This window comes from Amblyomma mixtum, chromosome 2 (assembly GCF_055824585.1).
Source record: "Amblyomma mixtum isolate Tamu chromosome 2, ASM5582458v1, whole genome shotgun sequence".
Taxonomy (NCBI): Eukaryota; Metazoa; Arthropoda; class Arachnida; order Ixodida; family Ixodidae; genus Amblyomma; species Amblyomma mixtum.
The window spans coordinates 292,534,233-292,556,150 of NC_143013.1; the positions used below are offsets into that span (position 1 = coordinate 292,534,233).

General features: G+C 48.5%; 1 protein-coding gene and 1 long non-coding RNA gene across 2 annotated transcripts in view; one reads left to right on the forward strand and one right to left on the reverse strand.

Moving 5' to 3' along the window:
* LOC149364490 (uncharacterized) overlaps positions 1-4,758 on the forward strand; it is a 53,695-nt gene extending 48,937 nt beyond the window's left edge. The window contains exon 4 of the long non-coding RNA XR_016288620.1: positions 4,562-4,758. This is a non-coding gene — a long non-coding RNA (uncharacterized LOC149364490). The remainder of the gene's footprint in view (positions 1-4,561) is intronic.
* Positions 4,759-9,370: 4,612 nt separating this feature from the next.
* Positions 9,371-21,918, reverse strand: part of LOC149364493 (uncharacterized) — a 164,214-nt gene continuing 151,666 nt past the window's right edge. The window contains exons 7-11 of the mRNA XM_089574451.1: positions 18,649-20,035; positions 16,999-17,150; positions 13,674-13,841; positions 12,225-12,316; positions 9,371-9,957 (exon numbers count right to left, since the gene is read on the reverse strand). Of these exons, the coding sequence (XP_089430577.1) occupies positions 9,687-9,957; positions 12,225-12,316; positions 13,674-13,841; positions 16,999-17,150; positions 18,649-20,035 (2,070 nt within the window). The 3' untranslated portion in view covers positions 9,371-9,686. The remainder of the gene's footprint in view (positions 9,958-12,224; positions 12,317-13,673; positions 13,842-16,998; positions 17,151-18,648; positions 20,036-21,918) is intronic.

The window sequence follows — 21,918 nt, forward strand, 5'->3', positions numbered from 1 at the left end:
CATTGCGATAGCGACCGTTCTGGCCTCTGTGCACTGTCAACTAGAACGGAAATAGTGCCGATTTTCAATTTCCTTCATTTTTATTCATTCTCTCGTACAGTGAAGTCCTGGAAATTCATGCGTCGTATGTTGAGTGCAATATCCGCCACGTGCGCGTAATGCCCTGTTTTTCAATCAGCGGGCTTTCTCCGTAAGCCGTACAGACATAAGCGGACGAGCAGCAGTCACATGGAGCCCTTAACAATGGTAAGGGAGGGGGGGGGGACCGTTTGCTGAACCCCTCTCCCTACATCCTGCTAATTTAGTCGACTCCACTGAAGCGTTGTAGTTGCCTCTCTCTCTTATCCCTTCCCCAAAAGCAGGACAGATGTTAACGATCCCTATCCTCCTCGGAAAATAAAGAAAAAGGAATAGTTTCCGAATACACCAATGACCCGAACCTCCAGGTGTAGGCATGTAGCAGGTCTTTGTGCGCTGAAAGTGTGCCGCACGTGGAGTTAAACTTTGAGTTCTGCTCGTGTTTACAGCGGCGGATGCGGAGTTAGAGAAAGGGGCTCGGAAGGAGGACTCGTCATACCCGTCGGAGGTCACGTCACAGAGGGCCCCGAACGTGCTTAAAAGCGCGCAGCTCACTCACGTTCTTCTACAGTGGCTCGAAACAGCCTGCGTCCCCTGCACCCTCTAGTTGTAGCCAAAGCCTTTGAAGGTAAGCCGGACCGCAGACGTATTCCAGAATGTAACGTATGCTTTCTGATCACTTCGGCGCTGAGCATGCCGATGCAGCTTTTGTTATTGCATGCAGTGCAGGTCAACTGGTGCGTTAGCGCGTATTCGAACCGTTCTTCTACCCGCACCGTCGCCCACTCTTTGCATACAAGTTGACGGCTCGAGAACACACTTGTAAAGGTTGAAGTCAGTCTTACGTGCTTGTAGTCTGTGGTGGTCAAACGAGGTGATCGTTGGAAGACGTGGCACCTATGAGCTTAGACCAATTTTCGTGCGCCCTAGAGACTTCTGTTCCCGATAGCGCATTAGGTTATAGTCTGTAATGAAAAACTAAGTGTAGCCTACTGTAATTTACTGTGATGACTTAACCAGAACATTTTTCGTCTATGTGTACTATTTTTTTATAGTTTCGCTTGATCTTTGCAGCAGTAGATTTCCAAATGTCAGCTTTCCCAGTACATTCAGCACTGCTTCGCTCTTTTAGATTGCATACTAATACCAATACGCTAGCCGGCACAAAGTCCAACAAAAGGCTAAATTTATTAAGCATTTACGAGTTAATTACCTTCTTCTAATACCTCCAAATTGAACACGATCGCATTGCATTAGGGTTAAGGGTGACAGCAGAGGAGCCTGCACTATAGCAGTAGATTAAAAGAGCACTTGTGCCCGGCCGCCACCTTGATCTTTTGTACCACAGGAAGCACGGATGTATTTGCTATCGTGCCTTCTGTTCGCACAGTTGATACTTTATGCCTTCGCACCTGCGCGCCTGTTCTCGTTGCAGGAACGATGTCGGTCAAGGTGACGCTCGCCGTCGCTCTCTTTTCTATTTATTATTACGAAGCAGTTTCAGGTGAGTCAGCAAATATGTCAAGTGCTCGCTGCGCCAGCAGTGCAGGCTCTACTTGTCTTCTGCTCGTGGTCCGACGTCACTCGCGAGGGGTTCTTGATAAAGAGAAAGGAATGTTTTGAAGTAATAAGCACTTGCGGCGACCCAGAACCCTACTTCATTCATAGATTGTTGCGGATATCGTAAATGTGGAGGCTGCAATCTCTTGGTGCGTATTCTTGCGCACAAAATCTCCACAAACGGTTCTAGTTTGTGCGGCTTCCACCACGTTCCATGTGGCGCTGAACACCGAAAATCACCGCGGAAGTTTTGAATCTTCGGTATACCACATTGATTTTATATATGCATCAGAAACAGTTGGTTTGAGAGCAGGAAGAATTGTATAGGTCAGATTTAGCAGCGAAAGGAAAATCCGGTAATGATAATCACATCGTTCGCGCAGAATCAGCCAGGACTCTCTCGTTTTCTCAAAATTAGGAGTTCAAAAATATCCTGATTGAGTCACGCAATGTTCACTACTGGCGGATGACAGATGGCGCTACTTGCTGTATGCTCACGAAAGCTGGGCACGTATGCTACGGATAGGTAAGGACACGCTTAGAAAAACAAAAAGAATATCGACGCAAACGCTACCCTAACGAAAAACACAACAGAAAATTTTCTGTTGTGAAAAACAGATTTTCCTGTAGTATTTTGGTACCTGACAACAGGAAATTCTTGAAGTAACAAGATTTTCTGTTGTATAGAGGAGTCTCCTGTCGTAACGACAGAGCCAGTTGTGTCGCAACAACAGACGATTTCCCAACACTACAGAAAAATCTGTCGTAACGACAAGACAATAAAAAACTCTGTTGCAGTTTGGGACCGGCCTTGTCGTATATTTGAACTGGTGGCGGACAAATTAAGTAATTTGGAATCTTTTCCTATCACCTATTGATAAAAACACAAGGTGCATCTCCACGGGCTGCGCTTTTGTTGTCGAGAACAGCAGTTGTTGCGTGCCGCTTTCGTACAGCAGTTGACAGCAGAAGTTCCGGTACGCTGACGGACAAAAACAAGCGCAGACACGTAGCAGGTACGAGGCACTGAGTGGCACGACATGGCAATATATAACGGGCCCTTTCGCAACGACAGCTTGCTGTGACATGAGCGCCTGTGAGTGCAGGGCTGTAACAACAAGTAGAAAGAGACTAGCTTCCCGTAAGCCCGCTTAGAAGCAATGTTTCGTCAGGTCACCAGTCGTCTGCCTTTCGGGATCCGCTGTGCGTGATTTCATATGTTAGAAAACAGTGTAAAGGTTGGAGGCATTAAGCGCGTACCTATATCTTCTTTTGGTTCCTTGCTATAGCCTTTTGAACAACTCCACTACCTCAGTTTGCGCACACAGCCTTAATTGAGAACCCTCTGCTCACGCTGAAAAGTTGAGGGTGCTGAAAAACTCCTTGAGAACAGTTCCTTGAAGCACCATTTTTATAGGGTGCTTTTTTTACACCCTGAGAGATGCAAAAGTCGCTCAAGGGCGGACATTAAAGGTGTTAGCATCGGAGGAAGCTGTTTTTACATTAAAGGTGGTATCTTATACGAGAGAAAAACCTTTATAAAGCTGAAGAGGCGTTCCTGAAGCTTCGTACATTTGTCCGAAAGTCACTCAGTACAAAAGCTGACAGAAGCAAAGGATAAAACCACAAAGCGGGTCAGTTGGATGCATGCATCGCCTCTGAGAAATGCATACCTCACGGTACGAACATGCACCGGAACATGGGCTGCGTCTGATAACACTACCGGATTTCATCGCATGCTTGTCTGTCGACGCAGCCAGCGGATGCCTGCCATCGTTGCCATGCCGTTGCCCTTGTGAGCTAGGCCTGGAGTACCCCAGCGGGTGCGGTATCTGCGTCTGCCGTGAGTACAAGTGCCCAAAGTTCAGGTGTACAAAAGTACTGTTCTCCGTGTTGCCAGGACACTCTTCCCGGTGTTGAATACATCTTCAACAGTGCTTTTCCCGTTGCTACCAGAATAACTTTTCACGAGTTTGAAGATGTTCAGAGCCAACTCGAAAAGGTTTCGGTTAATTGTTAGCATAATCTTTAATGTAACGGCTGTTTTCTTACTACTGTCTAACTGCTCTCAAGTGTTCGCGTTCCCCATCTACTGTGTTATGAATACGAACCTGATCAAGATGGATGAGGAAGTAGACTGATATGGGGTTTAAGTGAGATGCTTATATTGAACAGTTAGCTCACAATAAATGCCTCAAGAATCGTGCTTGGCAGATACTAAATTAACTTCGCAGCATAACTTAAAAATCTCGGTCCTGGGCCATGAATCAGGCTTGGAAAACATCGCCAGCGGCAGAGTTTAGTGAGTTACTCGTGCAAAGGAAACTAGGCATGTTGACTGAATGATTCATAAGAGGAGTAAAAGGAGTATAACCGTGGCGCCAAATAAACCTGTTTATACTCGTATTTGTGTACATTACGCTATGCAATTACGCAGTGAAGTGCGCTTCATTGCATGAATTTTTAAACGACGGTGGAATCTTTGGAGCAGAATGAGCATATATTATGCGTCTTTTATTATTTATTTATTTTTACTTACATATATCTTCATCACCTAGAGAGAGAGAAGTTAGAAATATACACGCGAGAAATTCACCTTCTTTCGTCCCGGAAGCAATTAAAAAAAAAACATACGTGCCCAAAACAACGGCAGCTTGAATACTATACATGCCCACTTGAACACCGGGAACTACTCGTACCAAGAATACTCAGTCATCGGAATTGTTGACTAGTTCATCTGGTTCCACTCTCTTATGGCCAGGGGAAAAGGAAGTGCTCAAACTTTAAGGTTCATCAACTTTCGCCGATCTTTTAGAACACATTGATCCGAAAAGATGTTTCTTGCCGTTGCTAGTTTGCTATATATGATGAAAAAATTTTATTTATTGATTTGTTCTCTCTCTCTACGCACTGCATACTCCAGCGCCGGCGTGTCCTGTGTGCGCATCGGCCTGCTACAGGCCTCGGGCGTCTCCAGGCGCATGTCCGACCTGTCTTCAATACGGTTACTGCTACGGCTCATCCGGCAAGAAATGACCACGGCAGCCCCAATACGTACATTTGAACGCAGCGGACATCGAATATATGCCTCGGGACGACCAATCTTGTTTTCAATGTGAATAAAATTTCTACACTGACGTATAATCCAAGCCTAAGGTTGGCCCGCAGTCATAACGGTTGTGTCATGCAAGCCGATTTGCGGGTTCCTATGGGCTGGCGCGTAATATGCGTAAGTCTCTTGTCAGACATGCTGTGACCATTGTTATCACAGTATATCAGACTTGCCTCAGACTCCGTTTTAGCGAACCACCTACGACTTAAACTGTGTACAGCGGAACCGTGTACAATGGCAGCGTGAAACAACCTAGGTGAAACACTCGCTGTATGCACATCAGCAGACGTGACGGTGCTTCCATCTGTTTCCAATCAAAACAAAGACAAAGCCATTAGCTCTATACGGATTTCATATTTTGTTACCCCTCGCATCCGCTTGGTGAGCGCAGCCCGTCGACAAAGCATGTCATGCCCCGGAAGTATACCACCAAATGTGTTAGAGCAATTACACCCTGCAAGAGAAACTCTTAACTCCTTAATACAGAAGGAGTCTAGAGCTCCTGCAGGGTGTAATTGCTCTAACACATTTCTTCTGTATGAGCCGCCGCGGTGGCTCAGTGGTAATGACGCTGTGCTGCTGACCCGAAAGAAATGGGTTCGATCCCGGCCGCGGCGGTCGAATTTCTATGGAGGTGAAATTCTAGAGACCCGTGTACTGTGCGATGTTAGCGCACGTTAAAGAACCCCAGGTAGTCGAAATATCCGGAGCCCTCCACTATGGCGTCCGTCATAGACTGAGTCGCTTTGGGAAGTGAAACCCCCGTAACCATAACCATCCTTCTGTATGAATTCTATCCCCTCCCTCCCTGAGATAGAGAGAGAGAGAGAGAGAGAAAACTAATTTTATTGTTACGAAGCACTAAGCTTCCCGTGTATCTTGCTCGAAAGTCGCCATGACAACTGATCCTTCAGCTGATCCGAAGCCAGTCATTCTCGTCACTCTGGGGGAAAGGGGCATATGTAACTTGGAGATTGAATGGCAATGGAGCCGGAGAAAAGGGAATGCTCCAAAGCAGCACAGGGATCAGGACAATTGTGGTATGCAGGGAAGGGACGGTGACTATAGAGGAAATAATGAGCAGTGGTGAGGAGGGTATAGATGTCAATACGCCGAGAAACGTGCAGCTTGGGACGTTGATATATTTGCTGGAACAGGAAGGGTTCACAAGCGATTCTCTGATGTTGGCACAAGGAAGATTCACTTCGTGTTTGTAATGGCGAGTAGTACGGCAACTTTTTGGATAAGGTTAGGAGTTCCTAGGCACCTCATGTGGGATGCCCCCCCCCCCATTGTATGGGACTTCAACATGACCCGGAATCCACCTGACTGCATGAGGATGTCGGCGAGCGTCACTCGCAGGTCATCTTTGAACTGTGCAGGAATGTGATTCGCATGAACTTCACGTGCCGCTTGCATCGAATACGTAGGTGCGTATAGTAAAGCCGGTGGGGACCTCATCAAAGCTTGGTGCTTTAGTAAGGTCCTCTATTCTTGTGACTACTGGGAGTACCTCGGGGGCAGCGGTCTGAGGAGGATGAATGCACCGATCTAAGATGGATGTCTCGAGCTGGCCGTCAGCCGCAATGGTGTAAGCAGCAACGCTGACCTGAGTCCAAGAAGCACGTGTGTAGGCCATGGTCTAATCGAGGGGTTAAGTTTAGTGGGTAACGCGAGCAGTGCGTTTCCATTATGCTTTTTCGTCCCGTTGTGCGTCTAGAAACCGAACTGACTTCGGACCTCACTGCGTAATTTTTGAAAAAAGGTCCTCAGAAACAATTCCAGGCAGAATCAGAGGATTGTACGCTTGTGTATGCTGGTGGAGGCTGAACAACAGCGTTTAATCACATCTTCCTTCTAACCATCATTACATACCCCCTTAATGAGCTGAGGCAATAAACATAGGTTTAAAAAAGCGCATTTGAATAAAGTCTCTGAACATCGACACACATTTGCATTCAGATGCTGTATTAGAGCAAAAATTCGAGACAGTCGAACAAAGAACTGTGCGTTTGTTTCTCTCAAGACTTTATTTTCATCTGGAAATAAAAAAAAATGTACATACACGCAGGCATTCGCACAGCCACTCACGCGCACAAACGAACTGAAAGAAACTGAGGAAATAGAAACGCTCGCGCTCCTCCGTGTTGCCGTAGTTTTCGCTCTTTCTCTCTTCTTGAGGGAGAGGTCGCGCCGATCGCGTTTTGAGGCTGCGAAAAATTCGTGCGCGGCTCTTGACAGCGCACCGCGAAATAATAATAATAATAAAAAAAAGCTCCCACGACGGCATGTCTTCGCAGAGAGGCCTGAACGTGTCGTAGGGAACATTACCGCCTCGGGTAATGACGTCAGCAACCTGGAGGGAAAGCGCGTTCTTCCCGCATATATGCGCTCAAGGCACGCCGTCGTCTGGGAGTGCTTCGCCCCGTAATACTTGTCCCTGGTGAGCCGGATTTGACGCTTTTTTTCTGCCCTCATTGGCCTCGCTCATTTGTGGAGGAAAGAACGGAAGTTTCTTCTTACACTCTAAGCCAGAAGGGAGTAAAATAGGTGTTGTGGTTAGTCCTAATGTGGACTGATTTCGTTGCCGCAGTCATTACTCCTTCAGAGTAACCAATAACTCCCCAAGAGAAACTGCAAAGGAATCATTTTCCCGAAATACTCCTCCCGCGAACTAACCGTCTGTCGCGAGGATTAAGTGCTGCATTTAGTCCTATTAGGCTCTCTTTTGGCTTGGAGTGTAGAGCTTCATACGCAGGAAGCGAGATACCTTATACATTGAGCATCGGCGTCGTGGCATTAGCTCAGTGGTGTTGAACGCACCGTACTAAATACTTATCAATCCGCAGTTCACCTGTGTTTTAAGCAGCCTTTAGGTTCATGTTTTTGTGCCCCGTATTCAAACATAGTAAATTAGGTAAACGGATGCACACTGCGTTCTGAAATGTGTACAAAACTGTGTCAGTTTTTTTTCGCGCCAAAACACATTAACGATTGATATCAGGAAGTACTTTTCATTGCCAACCGATTAGAGAAAACCGACCAACTACCGATCGATAAAAAGCGATTTAAGCCCACTTGCATGGATATGAAGGAAAGCATGCCAGAGGCATGGAAGCTCACAGGAAACAGTGGAAAATGCTTCGATCTTCTTTCGAGCCAAGAGACATTTTTAAAGGGTACGACAGCACGATACCAAACTTCGACGGTGCCCTCTGTCATAAAAGGACTGATTAAAAGTATGGTGTTAGAATTCCCTGAAAGCAAAAAGGGCGCATGATAGTGTTAAATATTTAGGTTGAACCTAAAAGCGAGGTTAAGGATAGGATAAAGTGAGGTAAAAGGCACTCTGTACGCCGCTCAAGCGCAGCCTTCAGGAAGTGCAACACTATGTACAGAAACGAAGTCAAAACTGTAGGTAAAGGACAGAGGTTAGTTTGCTTCGGTGAAAAAAAAATGTATATATATAAAAACGAAAAGAGAGTCCATGCAAGGATTAGGAGCAGAATTTCTGTCTATCCATTCAGCTACACAGCTGATAAACTTTATTATCTCTTCTTTACATTGAAAATCGTATATATCTTTTGGCCGACAGATACTGTCGAAATACTATCTTCGCCGCCCGCAAAGCACGTGCCTCAGTCAAGTGACCTTCAAATGCCCGGCAGTCTCGAGAGAGGGCGCAACGAGCGGGGCGAACTGAGCCGTACGGAAGTTAAAACGGCCTCGAATAAAACGACTATCTGAGATAGAGTGATACGAAAGAGGCAAAAATTCAAGAAAGTGGTTCACTTACAAGCAAACAAAAAAAAAGCGATCTGAGAAGACTGCGGCGATTAAAAGTTTTCAGGGAGCTACAACATTAGGTGTAAGGCTCCTAGTGGACTGATTGCGTGGAGATAAATCGTTGAAAGCGAGCTACAAGCGTCTTGGGCCTTCGGTGTGATGTGTCTGGTGTACCTCCATGCACCTCGAAGGGTAATGAAAGTTCTGAACATTGCCTCATCCTCAGTGCCCTCGAGGCTATAAAGCATGGTCTTATTTCAACAACCCGATCCCATGGCTTCATAAAGTGTCCATAAATGCCCGCATCGAACTCAACTCTACGAATCAGCCTAAAACTCGCAGTAGTTTCATTAAGGCGTTCCGATGTCTGGGCACAATGTAAGTCTACTCAGAATGCGGAGACTAAGACTCTGTCTGATCTTCACGCCCCGTTGACTCTTCATACGGAGCGATTTTTTGATTAGGGTCGTTTATAAATAGTTGATCTCCGAAATAAGTCACATGGGCGATCCAACAGTCAAGTGGCACCAAAGCTGTAAAGCCAGATTCGCAAGCGATCGTATGTACGATCGCAAATGAACTGCTTCACAGCTCTAAATATTCATCAAATTCTTTTGTTCACATTGAGGAGTAGCATTGCAGGCTGCTTGCTTATAAGGCTTAAAAGCACACGTCTGCGCGCCATGGTCTGTCCGTGATGTTCCCTTCTTTTAATGTGCGCCGTAAAAAAACAGTTCTGGAAATAATCATTAAAACAAAAAGACGGCCAACAACACGGGCATCTCGTCCTCTCAGGCCACGGCGCCGCATGATCCGCCGGCGGCGCCCCTGAAGAACGCTTGCGCATGCGCAATGGGAAGACAGCGAAGGAGGGAACAGCAGTCTTTCACGCACAGAGTCGAGACAAGAACGTGTAGAAAGCGAAACAATAACGCAACAAAAAACGACCGGGCACACAACAGTCTTCTGTCCAAAAAGGCATTTGCTCACACGTCGATCCCACGTCTTCTGCTCGTCGCTCGGGACGGCGCTTTCTTCTTCGTCTTCTGCTTTGACACATTCTCTCGAAGCTGGCGGGTTGGAGAAGACTCGGGCTGTCTTCAAGCCGCGCATGCGCACACACACCGGAGGGCAGGTTGTAGCAGCATGCTCACTGCAAGCGGACGTTGACCTTCCGCAGGCCGTGTTGCAGGAACGGGTTCTGCGGTTTGTCCTCCTCGGCGATGACCAGGGATGAGGCGTTGTTGGTCGCCGGAGACGGTGGCTCGCTATTGCTGCTGCCGTTAGTGCTGCCGTTGCTGCTGGTGGTTTCTGGTTTGGAGGGCGTTGACGCCGGTGTGGACGCTGTTGAAGACGGAGCGCTGGACACGGGCGTGGCGGGACAGCTCAAGGTTCCCGTCAGAGGTTTGGGCCCGAGGGTCCTGCGAAAGTGAGGGAAAAAATGGCTGCGGTTAAGCTCTGGTTAAATTTGGAGTGACGCGAGAGCTACATCTCGCGTCCTCTCCTCCACTCTCCATCTTTGCCCCTGCGGCTCCGCCGAGACGCCTACTTATATAGCTGCGACACCTCCCTCCCTCCCCCCCCCCCCCCCACACACACACACACTCGACACGGCGCATGCGCACAGCTGTTGCAGCTCGGTTTCGCCTGCGCGCCGCGCCGCCGGCAGCAGCAGTTGCTCCGCACCACGTGACCAGCCGGCTCAAGGCCACGGCGCCGCCACGGAGCTCAAGGGATGCCACGCTGAAGACTCGAAGAGCTGGCGTAGTGTAGCTCTCGCTACAACAAATTAATGAACTATTACGCGATGTGCGTAGCGCCCACAGAAAGAACCTCTGCGCACACGTACATCGCGTTTCTTCTTCCCAGTGCAAATAGTATCACCAAGCTGGTATTTTTACCCAGACAGGACCTAAATGAACTGATCCCTGTTTGCTTACGACTTTTTTGGGTAAGACCCTCACACGAAGATCATATTCTGCCCTTCAAAACTTATTTGTCGCGGCGAAAGCGAATTCGAGATTCTTTCAGTGAACTGCTAATGAGGGCGCTCTATGATTGCACAGCTGCTGCCATATTTATGTGCCTTTTATGTCCTTGCTTCTTTTTGCTCCATCTTCAAAATGCCTAACTATGAACCGATTCGTCGAATCCAAAGTATTACGTGACTGGCTTGGTCGCCGTAGTATACAGCAAGTTCCTAGGCAAACAAACACGGTGTACTGTCGCGATAAAAGTATAATGCGAACAGCGCGGCACTTACGCGCTGCGCTTTTTCGCATTTATTTTCATCGCGCTAGTACCTGGATGACAAAAATTGCATCATGGGTGAATCTAGCATCTTTTCCTTGCCACCGCTTTCTTTTATCGCCCCTGTACTTTCAGTCCTGATAAGCGACTAAGGTTTTCAAAATTGGCAAAGTTGTCTGTACATCCAACTGGAGAGAGGGAATCAGACAGCGGTGTTCATAATTGCGTGCGACATCGATCGAGCAGTCCACACATGCGCCGCAGAGTACATAATCCAAGAGATTTATTAATGCGAAAGAATTAGATGACAATGCCGCGCCATCAAAACTTGTCCGCACGATTCTGTAGCGTCCAGTAAAGATAAATGTGCAAAAGTTTGATTGTGTTAGATCGTGCGTGATGAAATCTTGGTGTGGGAAAAATTTGGTTCATGACTTGCAATTAGTTAATTACATGCGAAAATTACACTTCGACGTCAAAATAGCCATGGACGTCGATTTAGTGCATGGACGTCTGAATAGCCATGGGCGTCGATATAGTATGTGGACGTTTTTGCTTTCACATTGCTCCAATGCGGGTTGCCGCAGTGATCTCGAAGTTTTTCAAGTAGAAATTAATTGGTTAACAACCGCATTAATTGTCGCCGTCATAAACGGTCAATTCTCGTACTTCGGTACGCGTACTGTAAGCGTCCGACCGCAAAGCTTGCCAGACGACGTAGAGGACAGTCTACGGTGGAAGCGCCTCGTCTGTGGCTTTGATCAAGGTATACGTGCACCGGCCAGTTAGATGAATCCTGCCTATTGGATGGCTTGGAACTTGAGAAGAAAGGGCTCTCTCTTTTAAGAGAAAAGAATGTGTTGAGTACGCTAGCTTGTACCGGCGCACTAAAAAACTAAGATCACTGCAGCAACCCGCACTGGAGCAATGCGAGAGCAAGACGTCCACATACTATATCGACGTCCGTGGCTGTTCTGACGTCCATGTACTATATCGACGTCCATGGCTATTTTGACGTGTAAGAGTATTCTTCGCGTTTAGTTAACGAACTAAGTACACCTCATCAACCAAATATATTCCGCAGCAACATTTTATCGCACACTATCTGTCCCAATCACACTTTCACACATTAATCTTCAGAGAACGACGTAATCATGCGGACAAAATTGCGGGCACTTTTTGCTGACGCGACAGAGCCATATAATGCTCTCGCATTAATAACTTACCCATAAGTCCATTCAAGGTTATGCAGCAAGCGACACGCATAGAGCTGTATCTTGAGCCGTTTATGAAGAAGCCGATCTAATAGACACGTGCACTCACAACAAGGAAGAAAATCAGGAAACAAAGTTATACATGGCGTTGAAAACCGTCACGCACATGCGAAAGAATATTCGAACGTGTATTGCATACAAACGCCTCTCGAATGCAGACATACCTGTGCCCTGGTAAAGTGGCGTCGCCGTTCTTCATGAGAAGCTGCCGTTTCCAGACGGGCACGGAGGTCCACTTCTTGGCTTCAGCTTCTCTCTATTAGATAGCAGATGAAATAAAAATGATGGCAATGTACAATAAACTTTCGTTTCCCATGGATGTCATCAGTGCAAGAGACTCCCTTATTCTTAACGGTTAGCGTAAACACAACAGCTAAACGCAACAGTCTTTTCAGGATATTAAAAAAAAAATTCTGAAAAGGAGACTTAGGCTCCACCCTAAAGATAAGACGCGATAACGTTAAGGAGTTAATGTTCGTATATGCGGCACTGGTAATTGTCTACATAACATTTATAGATGCCTGCATGGGAGTCTTCATACAACTCCTGGCGCAGTGGTGCACCCGCCACTGCCCCGGCAGGTGGCGGGTGCTGCCACCGCCCACCGGCGGTGCTTGTGAGAAACAGGTTGCTCTTTACCAGCAACCTCTCGCGGCCAGTTATCAATTTAGCTACCACCTGCAACGGTGGGCACCTAGGTTGCTTCTCTTGGGATCCTTTATTGATTTTTAACTGACGGCCAACGTCGCCGATGACGGCTTTTTTGCGACACGGGCTGTGAGGACTACAGAACACAGCGCTGTGTTCTGTCGTCCTCTCCTGTCCTGTCTTTCATGCTGTAGCTATGGAAGATCGTTAACAACTCACCCAACAGCTCTCGCGTTAGAACTCAAAGCTAGCATAAACCCGCTGCTAATTGTTCTCGTCCGTCGATCACAGGCAGCATATTCGGTAGATCGTATTTAAACAAGTGGTTTCGATATTCGAGACAAGCCGCTGCGCCTGCGCGGATGCATCACCTTCTGCATTTTTTATTGTTTGTGATGTTTTAATAGCGTGCGCCCCCGCCAACTCGATGTCGCTTCATTCTAAATAGCCTTTCTGTCACAACACCACGATATCGCTATATCTGCACACGGTAGCAACCTATAATGCAGTATAATTGTGTCTAAACTGAAAACTACACTACCGATCTTGTTAAAACGAGGATGCTCAGTGCCGTATTCCTGCGCCTTTTTAACGGCTACTACGTAGCTACCAACTGACACAGTCCAGCAGAACTCTAAAAGATCACAACATTATGCCACAAACACGTTGTTTCAATGCCCTATTCAATAGTTCAACATTCGCGCTATGGAGCCACGAGGTCATGCGCCGGGCAGCATGTTCGCCGTTGGCGAACACAAACTGTAAATTTATTGCCAGGTGAGAGCAACGGCGTCAGCGCCCATTAGGTGGCCAGGAGTTGAACATGATTACGTGGGACATGTCTAGTGGGCGCTCACACCGCAGCCTACCTGGATAACATTTTTTGGATAACATGAAATTGATGACCAGGGCAGTTATTTCCACGAATAAAAAGATGCCCCTGAAAAGTGCCGGCCGCAGCGTACCTGCAGGGCCTCCTCGGCCTCCTTGCGCGCCTTCTCGGCGGCCTTCTTGGCCAGCATCTGGCGCTTCCAGGCGGGGATGACGCAGCCGTTGTTGTCCTTCTCCGGGATGGTGTCCACGAAGTTGGTCGCCTTGATCTGCTGCAGCAGCTCCTCCGCTTTCTTCTTCTCCTGCGACAGACCGACTCCGTCAATGAGGGTCCGACCCTTTATCTGCGGTAGCTTGCCTAGAACAGACGCAACGACCCAACTAGCCCCAGTCAAATCATCGAGGGGATGGTGGTGGTGGTGGTGGGGGGGTATGTCCTCAAGGAGACCAAGGAAAAGGGTGTTCAGTCGTCTAGTCCAGTCCTCGAGTAAATCGATGAGGATTGTCCAAGGGCCATTTAGGAAGATGAGGAGAATTGGTAGTGAACGATTGCTAGGGTCACTTCAACTGCTGACGCATACTGCTCACGTCTTAACTGTCTCTACTACGCAGAGCAGCCATAAAGAATGCCAAATGTCGCCAACCCTGCAGCAAGTCTGGTTGATGGTTTATGGAGGTTTCACGTCCCAAAGCGACTCAGGCTATGAGGGACGCCGTATTGAAGGGCTCCGGAAATTTCAACCACCTGGGTTTTTTTAACGGATGATGACATCGCACAGTAAACGGGCCTATATAATGTTGCCTCCATCGAAACTCAACTGTCGCGGATGGGATCGAACCCCCGTCTTTCGGGTCAGCAGCCAAGCGCTATAACCACTGAGCCACCGCGGCGGCCCTTCCTGCAGCAAGTGACAGGGTGTGTAGGCTAAAGAGCTTTGTGGTGGCCTCCCACAATGAAGGGTTCTGGCTGCACATAAAATCATCATCACAATCATCATTCGCCAACTCCGCGACAAAGATGGTGCCATTGCGACAAAGGTCCCATTATCTCCAGTTATCCCTGTCTTGAGCTAGCTGCGGCCACGTTATTCTAGCGATTTTCATTCTGCATCGCTCCGCTTACATTTTATCTCATTTTATATGCATTCTGGCACTTTTATCAACCGCCGGTTGTCAGTTCTGCGCATTACCTGCCCTTTCCAATTGCATCTTTTTAATCGAAACTTAGACATCACCTCACCACTGCTATGTAATCCACGCTCCTTTCTTTTTCTTTATGTTCAGCTTAATTTTTTTTCCATCGCTCCTTGCAATATTCTTAGGCCGATTTCTAGCCTTTTTGCTAAGTGACCGTCACAAGACGAAAGGCTAGCGTTGCGCTCGCAGGCAGTTGTGACCAGATGACATGAATGAATGTGCTCAACTTGCAATGATTCCGAGAAGCCCAAGTTTACATGTTTCTTTTTCCTGTTTGCAAAGCTTGGTCATTCGCTGTTGCGATGAACAAAATTTTGGTGCGTCAAGTATTCCGATGCCAATATCTGCTAATGGTTCGTGCAAGATTTTGGGCGGCTTAGACGTCAGTCAGATCAAAAGCTTGGCGCTGGATGCCACGGGTAAGAAAACCATCTTGCAGAGCGTGGTCGTACTGTGTACTGCGCAAGCGCAAAGCAAACACCTGACTTTGACACGTGTCTTGAGTCAACATTGATACGAGGCACTGCTCCGTAGTTGACTTCTTGATGACGTTAAATGTCAGCAGGACATAGAACATGTGGGCTGAGTCGAACGCCCGTTAGGCCTTCCGGCATACATTTCGTGGGAAGCAGTTCCGCTTTTAGGCCGTGATTTTCGCGACTTCGAAAACGAGGACTATTCAGCTTCTAGACACTTGCCTGCTGTATTTACTCGCTTGAAGACATCGTAGGTCTTTGTTCTGGCACACGTAAGAGCAGCAGGCTTTTCCCGACTTCAGAATATCCTGATACGTGTCATTTAAATAATTAGCGCGGCTAACAGTTAGTGACAAATAAAAGTATTAACAATCATTACCTGTCTAGTTTCCCTGTCGTATTGTGGTGTGGTTCGCAATGGGTAAGAACTCTCAAACATGATGGTTATTTCTTCCGTTCTTCTACAACATAAAGGACGAGGGCAACGCCTTGAATGGGGGTGATTAATGACGCCGGCGGGAGCCATTATGCCCAAAAGCGCGCTATGACACTAAGGCCACAAGGTGATCCGGACTCTTCTGGTGTATGAGATGAAAACGATTTTTACATCGGATTTTTAACAGTAGCAGGATACGTGCGATGGAAAAAGACGAAGGAAAAGAGAACGACGGGAATGATGCACTACGAGTGTCAAAGCACTGAATGTCAGCATTAATCTGCAGACGTTTGCGTGGTACGCCATCGAGACTAAAGGACAGCTGGACTCTGCGTCACTAAGTGCTTCAGGCTTACGACAGGCAAAATAAAGCTGAAGAGCCACATCACTTCTTGCCATCCACGAGATAGCTGCAAACCAATATCAGACTGTTTTTTGGCCATTCGCTCGTGCCTAGTCAATTTGCTGTACCCTTACCGAAATCCGCGAGATTAAAATGTTGGTTGCGCTGAAAAGCTAAAGCTTGCGCTAATCCAAGCGCCTTAGTGGAGCGCTGCGGATTGATTTGTAGCGCCTGCGGTTCTTTGGTGTATCCAGAATTTTCAGTACACAAGCGTGTTTTGCATCCCGCTGCCACAAAACGCGAACCTGCGAACGTCTTTTCAGCCGCCTACATATATGTGATGATGATGATGACGATGATGATGATGACATATATATGACCGCCATAACGACGAGCCTCCCTACACCGACTCCCACAATGCGCGACATAGTTACACACTGCGCATCATTTAGAGATACGAAAGGCCACCGCGGTGGCCCAGTGGTTATGGCGTTCGGCTAATGACCAGAAAGAAGCGGGTTCGGTCCCGGCCGCGGCGGTCGGATTTCGATGGAGGCGAAATTCTAGAGGTCCGTGTACTGTGCGATGTCAGTGCACGTTAAAGAACCACAGGGGGTCGGTATTTTTGGAGCCCTTCACTACGGCGTCCCCCATAGCCTGAGTCGATTCGGTACTCTAAACCCTCATAAACCAAACCGAACAACAAACTACGAAAACAGTGTCCATGTCTCACATCCACCATCCAGCGAGGCAAGGGACTTCGCGAGGCAAGGGACTTCGCAGCAGCAGAAGTGTGGGCGAAGAATTTGTTCAGAAGAGAACTAACATGCGCCAGGCCTTAGCGGATTGGCCTGAGGTGGAAGCAAAGCTTTTTCGACGCATAAAAAAAACATGCAGGGGTATTGGGGAGAGGAGAGGTTACATTTTGACAACCGAATCTCCAGGCCCCTACCCCGCACACGCCGCACTCCACATGACCTGCGACAACACACACTGAGTCCGCGTACCTTTTCCTCTTCGAGCCTCTGTCGCTCCTCCTTGAGCTTGCGCACGCCGTGGACTCCCTGGGTGCCGATGGACTGCTTCAGCTCCTCGATGATGGTGCTCTTCTGCTCGGCCAGTGTGCTGCACGGACTCTTCTGGAGTAGGACGCACCGTTCTGCGAGGAAGGCGAGCCAGGCGCTGTCCATAATGCCCCAACCACGGCGCGCAAACGACTGAACAGATGTGCTCTGCACGAATGCGTGCGTGTGCATACGACAGAGCACGAATACGCATGCCTATTTCTCAGTGACTTGCGCATTTTTATTTTCTTTTCTCTGAGGGCAACAAGAACGGCACAAACCCGCGTAAGCGTTCAAGCAACCTGAAGAGCACAGCAAAAAGCCAGGCGCCACAATTCGATACCTCGTAGAGCGTTGTTACGAAGTAGGGGATTAGTCACGCTGGTGAATGCGCCACGAACTTCAACTGCTAATTTTTTTTTTATACAGTTGCTCACAGGTACAAGCGGCCCGAGGCATACAGACATCGACGGCGCATGCCTGAAGAGGCAAACTGTTTTCCCGATAACACAATGGGTGTGAGTTTGGCCTCTGCTGTGCTAATCGGTAAAAGAGCTGGCCTCATTTTTACGCGAGCACCGCATTCTTCTTGGATCTTTGGTTAGCTTTATCCATTGTTCAGGTGGCGGTCAGCACTTAGTCTGAACGGCAAGCAATACGTGACCGCAAGATATTTTGTTCCCATCTGTTAAGCAGCAACAACAAGCACTGCAATAGTGCCAAGCGCATCCGTATTTCTGTCCGAGAGGGGAGGTATGCTGCATAAAAGGTCACTGTGCTCAGTATTTCACGCCGTCGTAGCAGCTGTCGCCAACTGATATTCTTGTGAAGCTTGTTAACAGTGCAGACGAGGCAGTCCCTTATCCGGCCTCAAGGTGGCATCATGGGGAAACTGGAGCAGAACGGCACAGAATCTGTGCTAAGGGCGATTGACCGTTTGTTTACGGGACAATGGGCCGTGTAAACAACTGATTCAGATACAACAGCTTGGGCATGTTGGTTATTCATTTGCCATGAAAACAAGATCCACATGCTTGGTGTCGATGTTTTGCCACAACCGCTCCGTGAGGTGCTTAGCCTTGGACCGAAGTTTGCCATCCAACCTAAGAAGACAACACCGGAGCTTCTTGCCATGGTGCGACGCGTTGCCAAGGCGAGCCCTGAATTGGAAAGTGCAAGGTCAGCGCTTGTCTCTTGTCCCGGTGTTTTGCGCTGTTCCGTCACAAATGATTCAGATACGACGATCCGCCATACCATACTTTAATCAGCTGCCCAGTCATCTGCACCAATGTGTAGTCTTGCAAGGCGTCACACGAGAAGTTGCTAACAAAGTCATTCGCTAGAGTTGAGCCGTTGTGCACAAAGGTAAGTAATAAGAATATGCACGGGCTGGCTCGTGCGAGCTGTGCCACTGGCGCAGTATTAAGAGAATTTTTATGTAAAAAAAAGAAAACGCGGCAGCTGCATGATTTTAAGTTCGCCGAAAGGACGAGCGTGTGCTTATTAAAACTCGGTGGTTAACAAACTCCAAAATGTCAACTGATTTAAGTGCAGTACCACACAGTGCACATACAAACAAGGAAATCAACTCACCCAATGTGCTAGGCTTGTCTGTCCTCTTGAGCTGGACGTTTTGAAGCTGCTCCTTGGTGATGGAGAAGGCACCGCCGTTCGGCTGAGGCGAACACGGGGTCGAAGGGATGGACCGTGGCAGGCTGTTGGTGCTGCAGTTGCTGCTGACGTCTCCATTCACCGCAGAGCTGTTACTGTGAATCTTCTCGTCGCAGAGTGACGGAGTGGGTGATTCGTCCCCGTTTACGCTACCACTGCTCACGCTACCTCCGCTTAGACTACCATTGCCCACTTTCGTTCCGTTCAGGCCGTTGAGCCCGTTGTACCCGGCGCCGTGTCCGTTGACGCCGTTGTGCTGACCGCCGCCGATGCCGTTGAGTCCGTTGAGCGCTTTTGCGACGCTGCCGACACTGCCGTTCGAAGGCAGAGTCAACGAATGCGGGCTGGTGGCTCCCTGAATAGGGGGCGTGGAAGGACTGTCGATGACCCTTCCCAGATGTTTTTTCGTGACTGTGTTTTCGACCTTGAATTCCTTGTTCAACAAGAGCGACTTGGGTTTGTTGGAGACAGTCTTCAGGTACTCGGACGGTTTGAGGTTCGTGTCCGAGTCCGGTGGCTGCATGAACTGTGGCGGGATGAACGACATGGGCCTCTCGAATAGCCTCGGTAGCGTCCTCTCTTCGCTGTGCGCCGTACCTGCTGAAGACGCGGAGTCATCCGTGTCCGCGTTCGAAGACGTCTCCGAGCGGCAGAGCTCCCCGCTTGTGCTGTTGCTGAGGGCGCTTGACAGCGGTCGCCTCAGCGTGCTCTCCGTGGAACGTATGTCGAAGCTCTTGGGCAGCGGCGGCGGAGGCGGGGGTGAAGACACGGTGGTGCTTATGGGCGGTGGAGGTGGCGGCGGTGAAGGCGTTGTAGACGTCGTAGAGGACGTAGAGGACGTGGAAGTAGAGTCTGCTGCCGCTTGAGACACTGGCCTGAGCGTCTTGACCAGCTTGTCCTCATTGTAAGTGGACATTGTGCAAATGGTCTCGTAGTCCGAGTCGCTGCTACTGCTGCTGCTGCTGTGTTCAGCAGCGGAGGCATCGCTGACGCTGGCCGAGAGAGCCGGGCTCGGCGCGGGAGCGAGCTGCAGGGGTGGCGTGATCAGCGATAGAGTGGATGAAGCTTTCTTCATGCCGTTTTCGAAGGGCTTCTTGACTTGGCCTCGAGGTTGTCCCGGGGACGATGCACTGGGGCCGGATGACGGCTGAGGCTGGTACTGCTGCTGATGCTGCTGCTGGTGGTTCTGGTCGGCGTCGAGCAGGTCGGCCAGAGAGGAACACTTGTTGCGCAACGGAGGCGAAGCGTGCGGCATGTCGCGGAGCAGCACGGATCCCGGCGTGGGCCGAAGGAGGGCCTGGGATGGAAACTGCAAACAGCAGATTGGCTGGTAAGACAATAGAGCAAAAATAAGTTAATTCACAGACTTATGCCGGTATTCCAGGTGGCGACAGGTTATGTGCGTTAACATACAAGGAAACGGAATACACCACATGGATGTAGTACTATACCCGTATGCAGTGAAACAGAACATCGAGGAAAGTCGTATAATTAAAAAGATCTACCCCATCTGGTAAACTTAAACCAATTAATACAAAATTTGTTAAATGAAAATGTAATAATAAGCTCATGAATAGGAAAGGGCCAAGAAGTGTTGGGAATCTGAGCAGCGAAATGTTACAAATAAACACACGGAAAGTAGATGATCATCGTGAACAGGCTCATTCAACTATCACACATACTAATGACAGCCTCCTAGAGTTTTACGAGTATGTTTAAATGCTAGCAGTTGAAGGTCTCATCTTCTTGCTTACCAAATTTGGATCCGCGCTACACAAAATGTAGGCTCATTTAGGGCAGAGAGTATACTCAAATTTCGGCATACGTCATTAAGCGATTCCCCTACACAGGTATGCTATATGTGAAGGTCAACACCAATATCAAGGCGTCTGCTTTGCATCCTCGGTGACTTCAGAAATTCTTAGAGGACGCTGGCCCTCTGGTGCTGTGGTAAGATACCAATTTAATTCGTACTATAAGATACAGGTGGAGCAAGTGACGATATCCGAAATGCGTAGCGCCATTTCTTAGCGCCCTGAGGACTAGACCCGCCATGCTGGCTCGTTCGAGAAAACGAAACTGCTGCCCGGCGTTGCCTAAAGACAGCTGCGCTTCGTGTGAAAGGTGAGATGCGGGCGCACTCACCGAGGTTACTACGATGCGTGCGGAAATAAGGTACATTTCGGCTTTTCATTTGTTATATTTTTTACTGCCCGCGAACGTTTTAATGAACGCCAGTGTCAACTCAAGTGATCCGTGTAAGCGCGCCGATCCGTTCACAGCTTTCGCTTTCAACGCTGATTTCCCGTAAACCTAACTGACGACCTGTGCTCAAATTACAACACTGACGAGACTATTTGCTGTCTCTGATCGAAACAAGCAGCAAGTTTTGTGCATTTATTAACATGTTTTGCTTGAACGACTAAATATATGACGCAAATCTTTTCAGCACGCGTGCGCAAATGAATTAGTGCGACTAGGCGCAGGGCTTTTGCTCCGAACATCCGCTCTAGCGGTGTCGCGTTAATACGCCTGCTTTGCACTCGTTATTAGGGACGTTTCGAATATTGGCGACACTTCCGGTTAGAGGCACAGGGGAATAGCGGGGGCGCCAGTGCGCAGACGCAGGACAATAACCGGAGGAAGGGGTGTTATTGTCTTGCGCATGCGCACTGTCGTCCCGCTATTCCCGTATGCCCTTAACCGATAGGGTCAGCCTATTCTAATGCCTGCTTCACATGCAAGCGAAAACACTAGCAAATCCTGCCGCCGCGGAGCAAAAACTTGTTTTGAGTCGTCGCGGCGATGAGCGGCGAGGTTCCAAGAAGTTGGAAATATTCGCTGCGGCGCGCCGCTTAATCGCTCAGTCGCTTGAATATGAAGCAGCCTTAAAAATCTCTATTATCGACTGCTTTAAAGGTGCTGTGTCTGCTCTATATGCGTATTCCACCTCGTTTTAAAACTGGGACGGTAAAAGCTAATGCAACGAAAATCAACACTGGCAACTGCGTCGGGCTCTACAACACAGCGACATCAAAAGGCGCGGATGTGGATCGCATACACTGCAGTTAAAAGGGTGGCAATGCGCATCCGGCCGAAGGTCGTGCGCGGTTATTCTGCAGTGCACTCAACTATTAACGCCAGAACGCACGATAGATCGCAGAAGTATAGCTTGCTGCAGGCAAACGCACA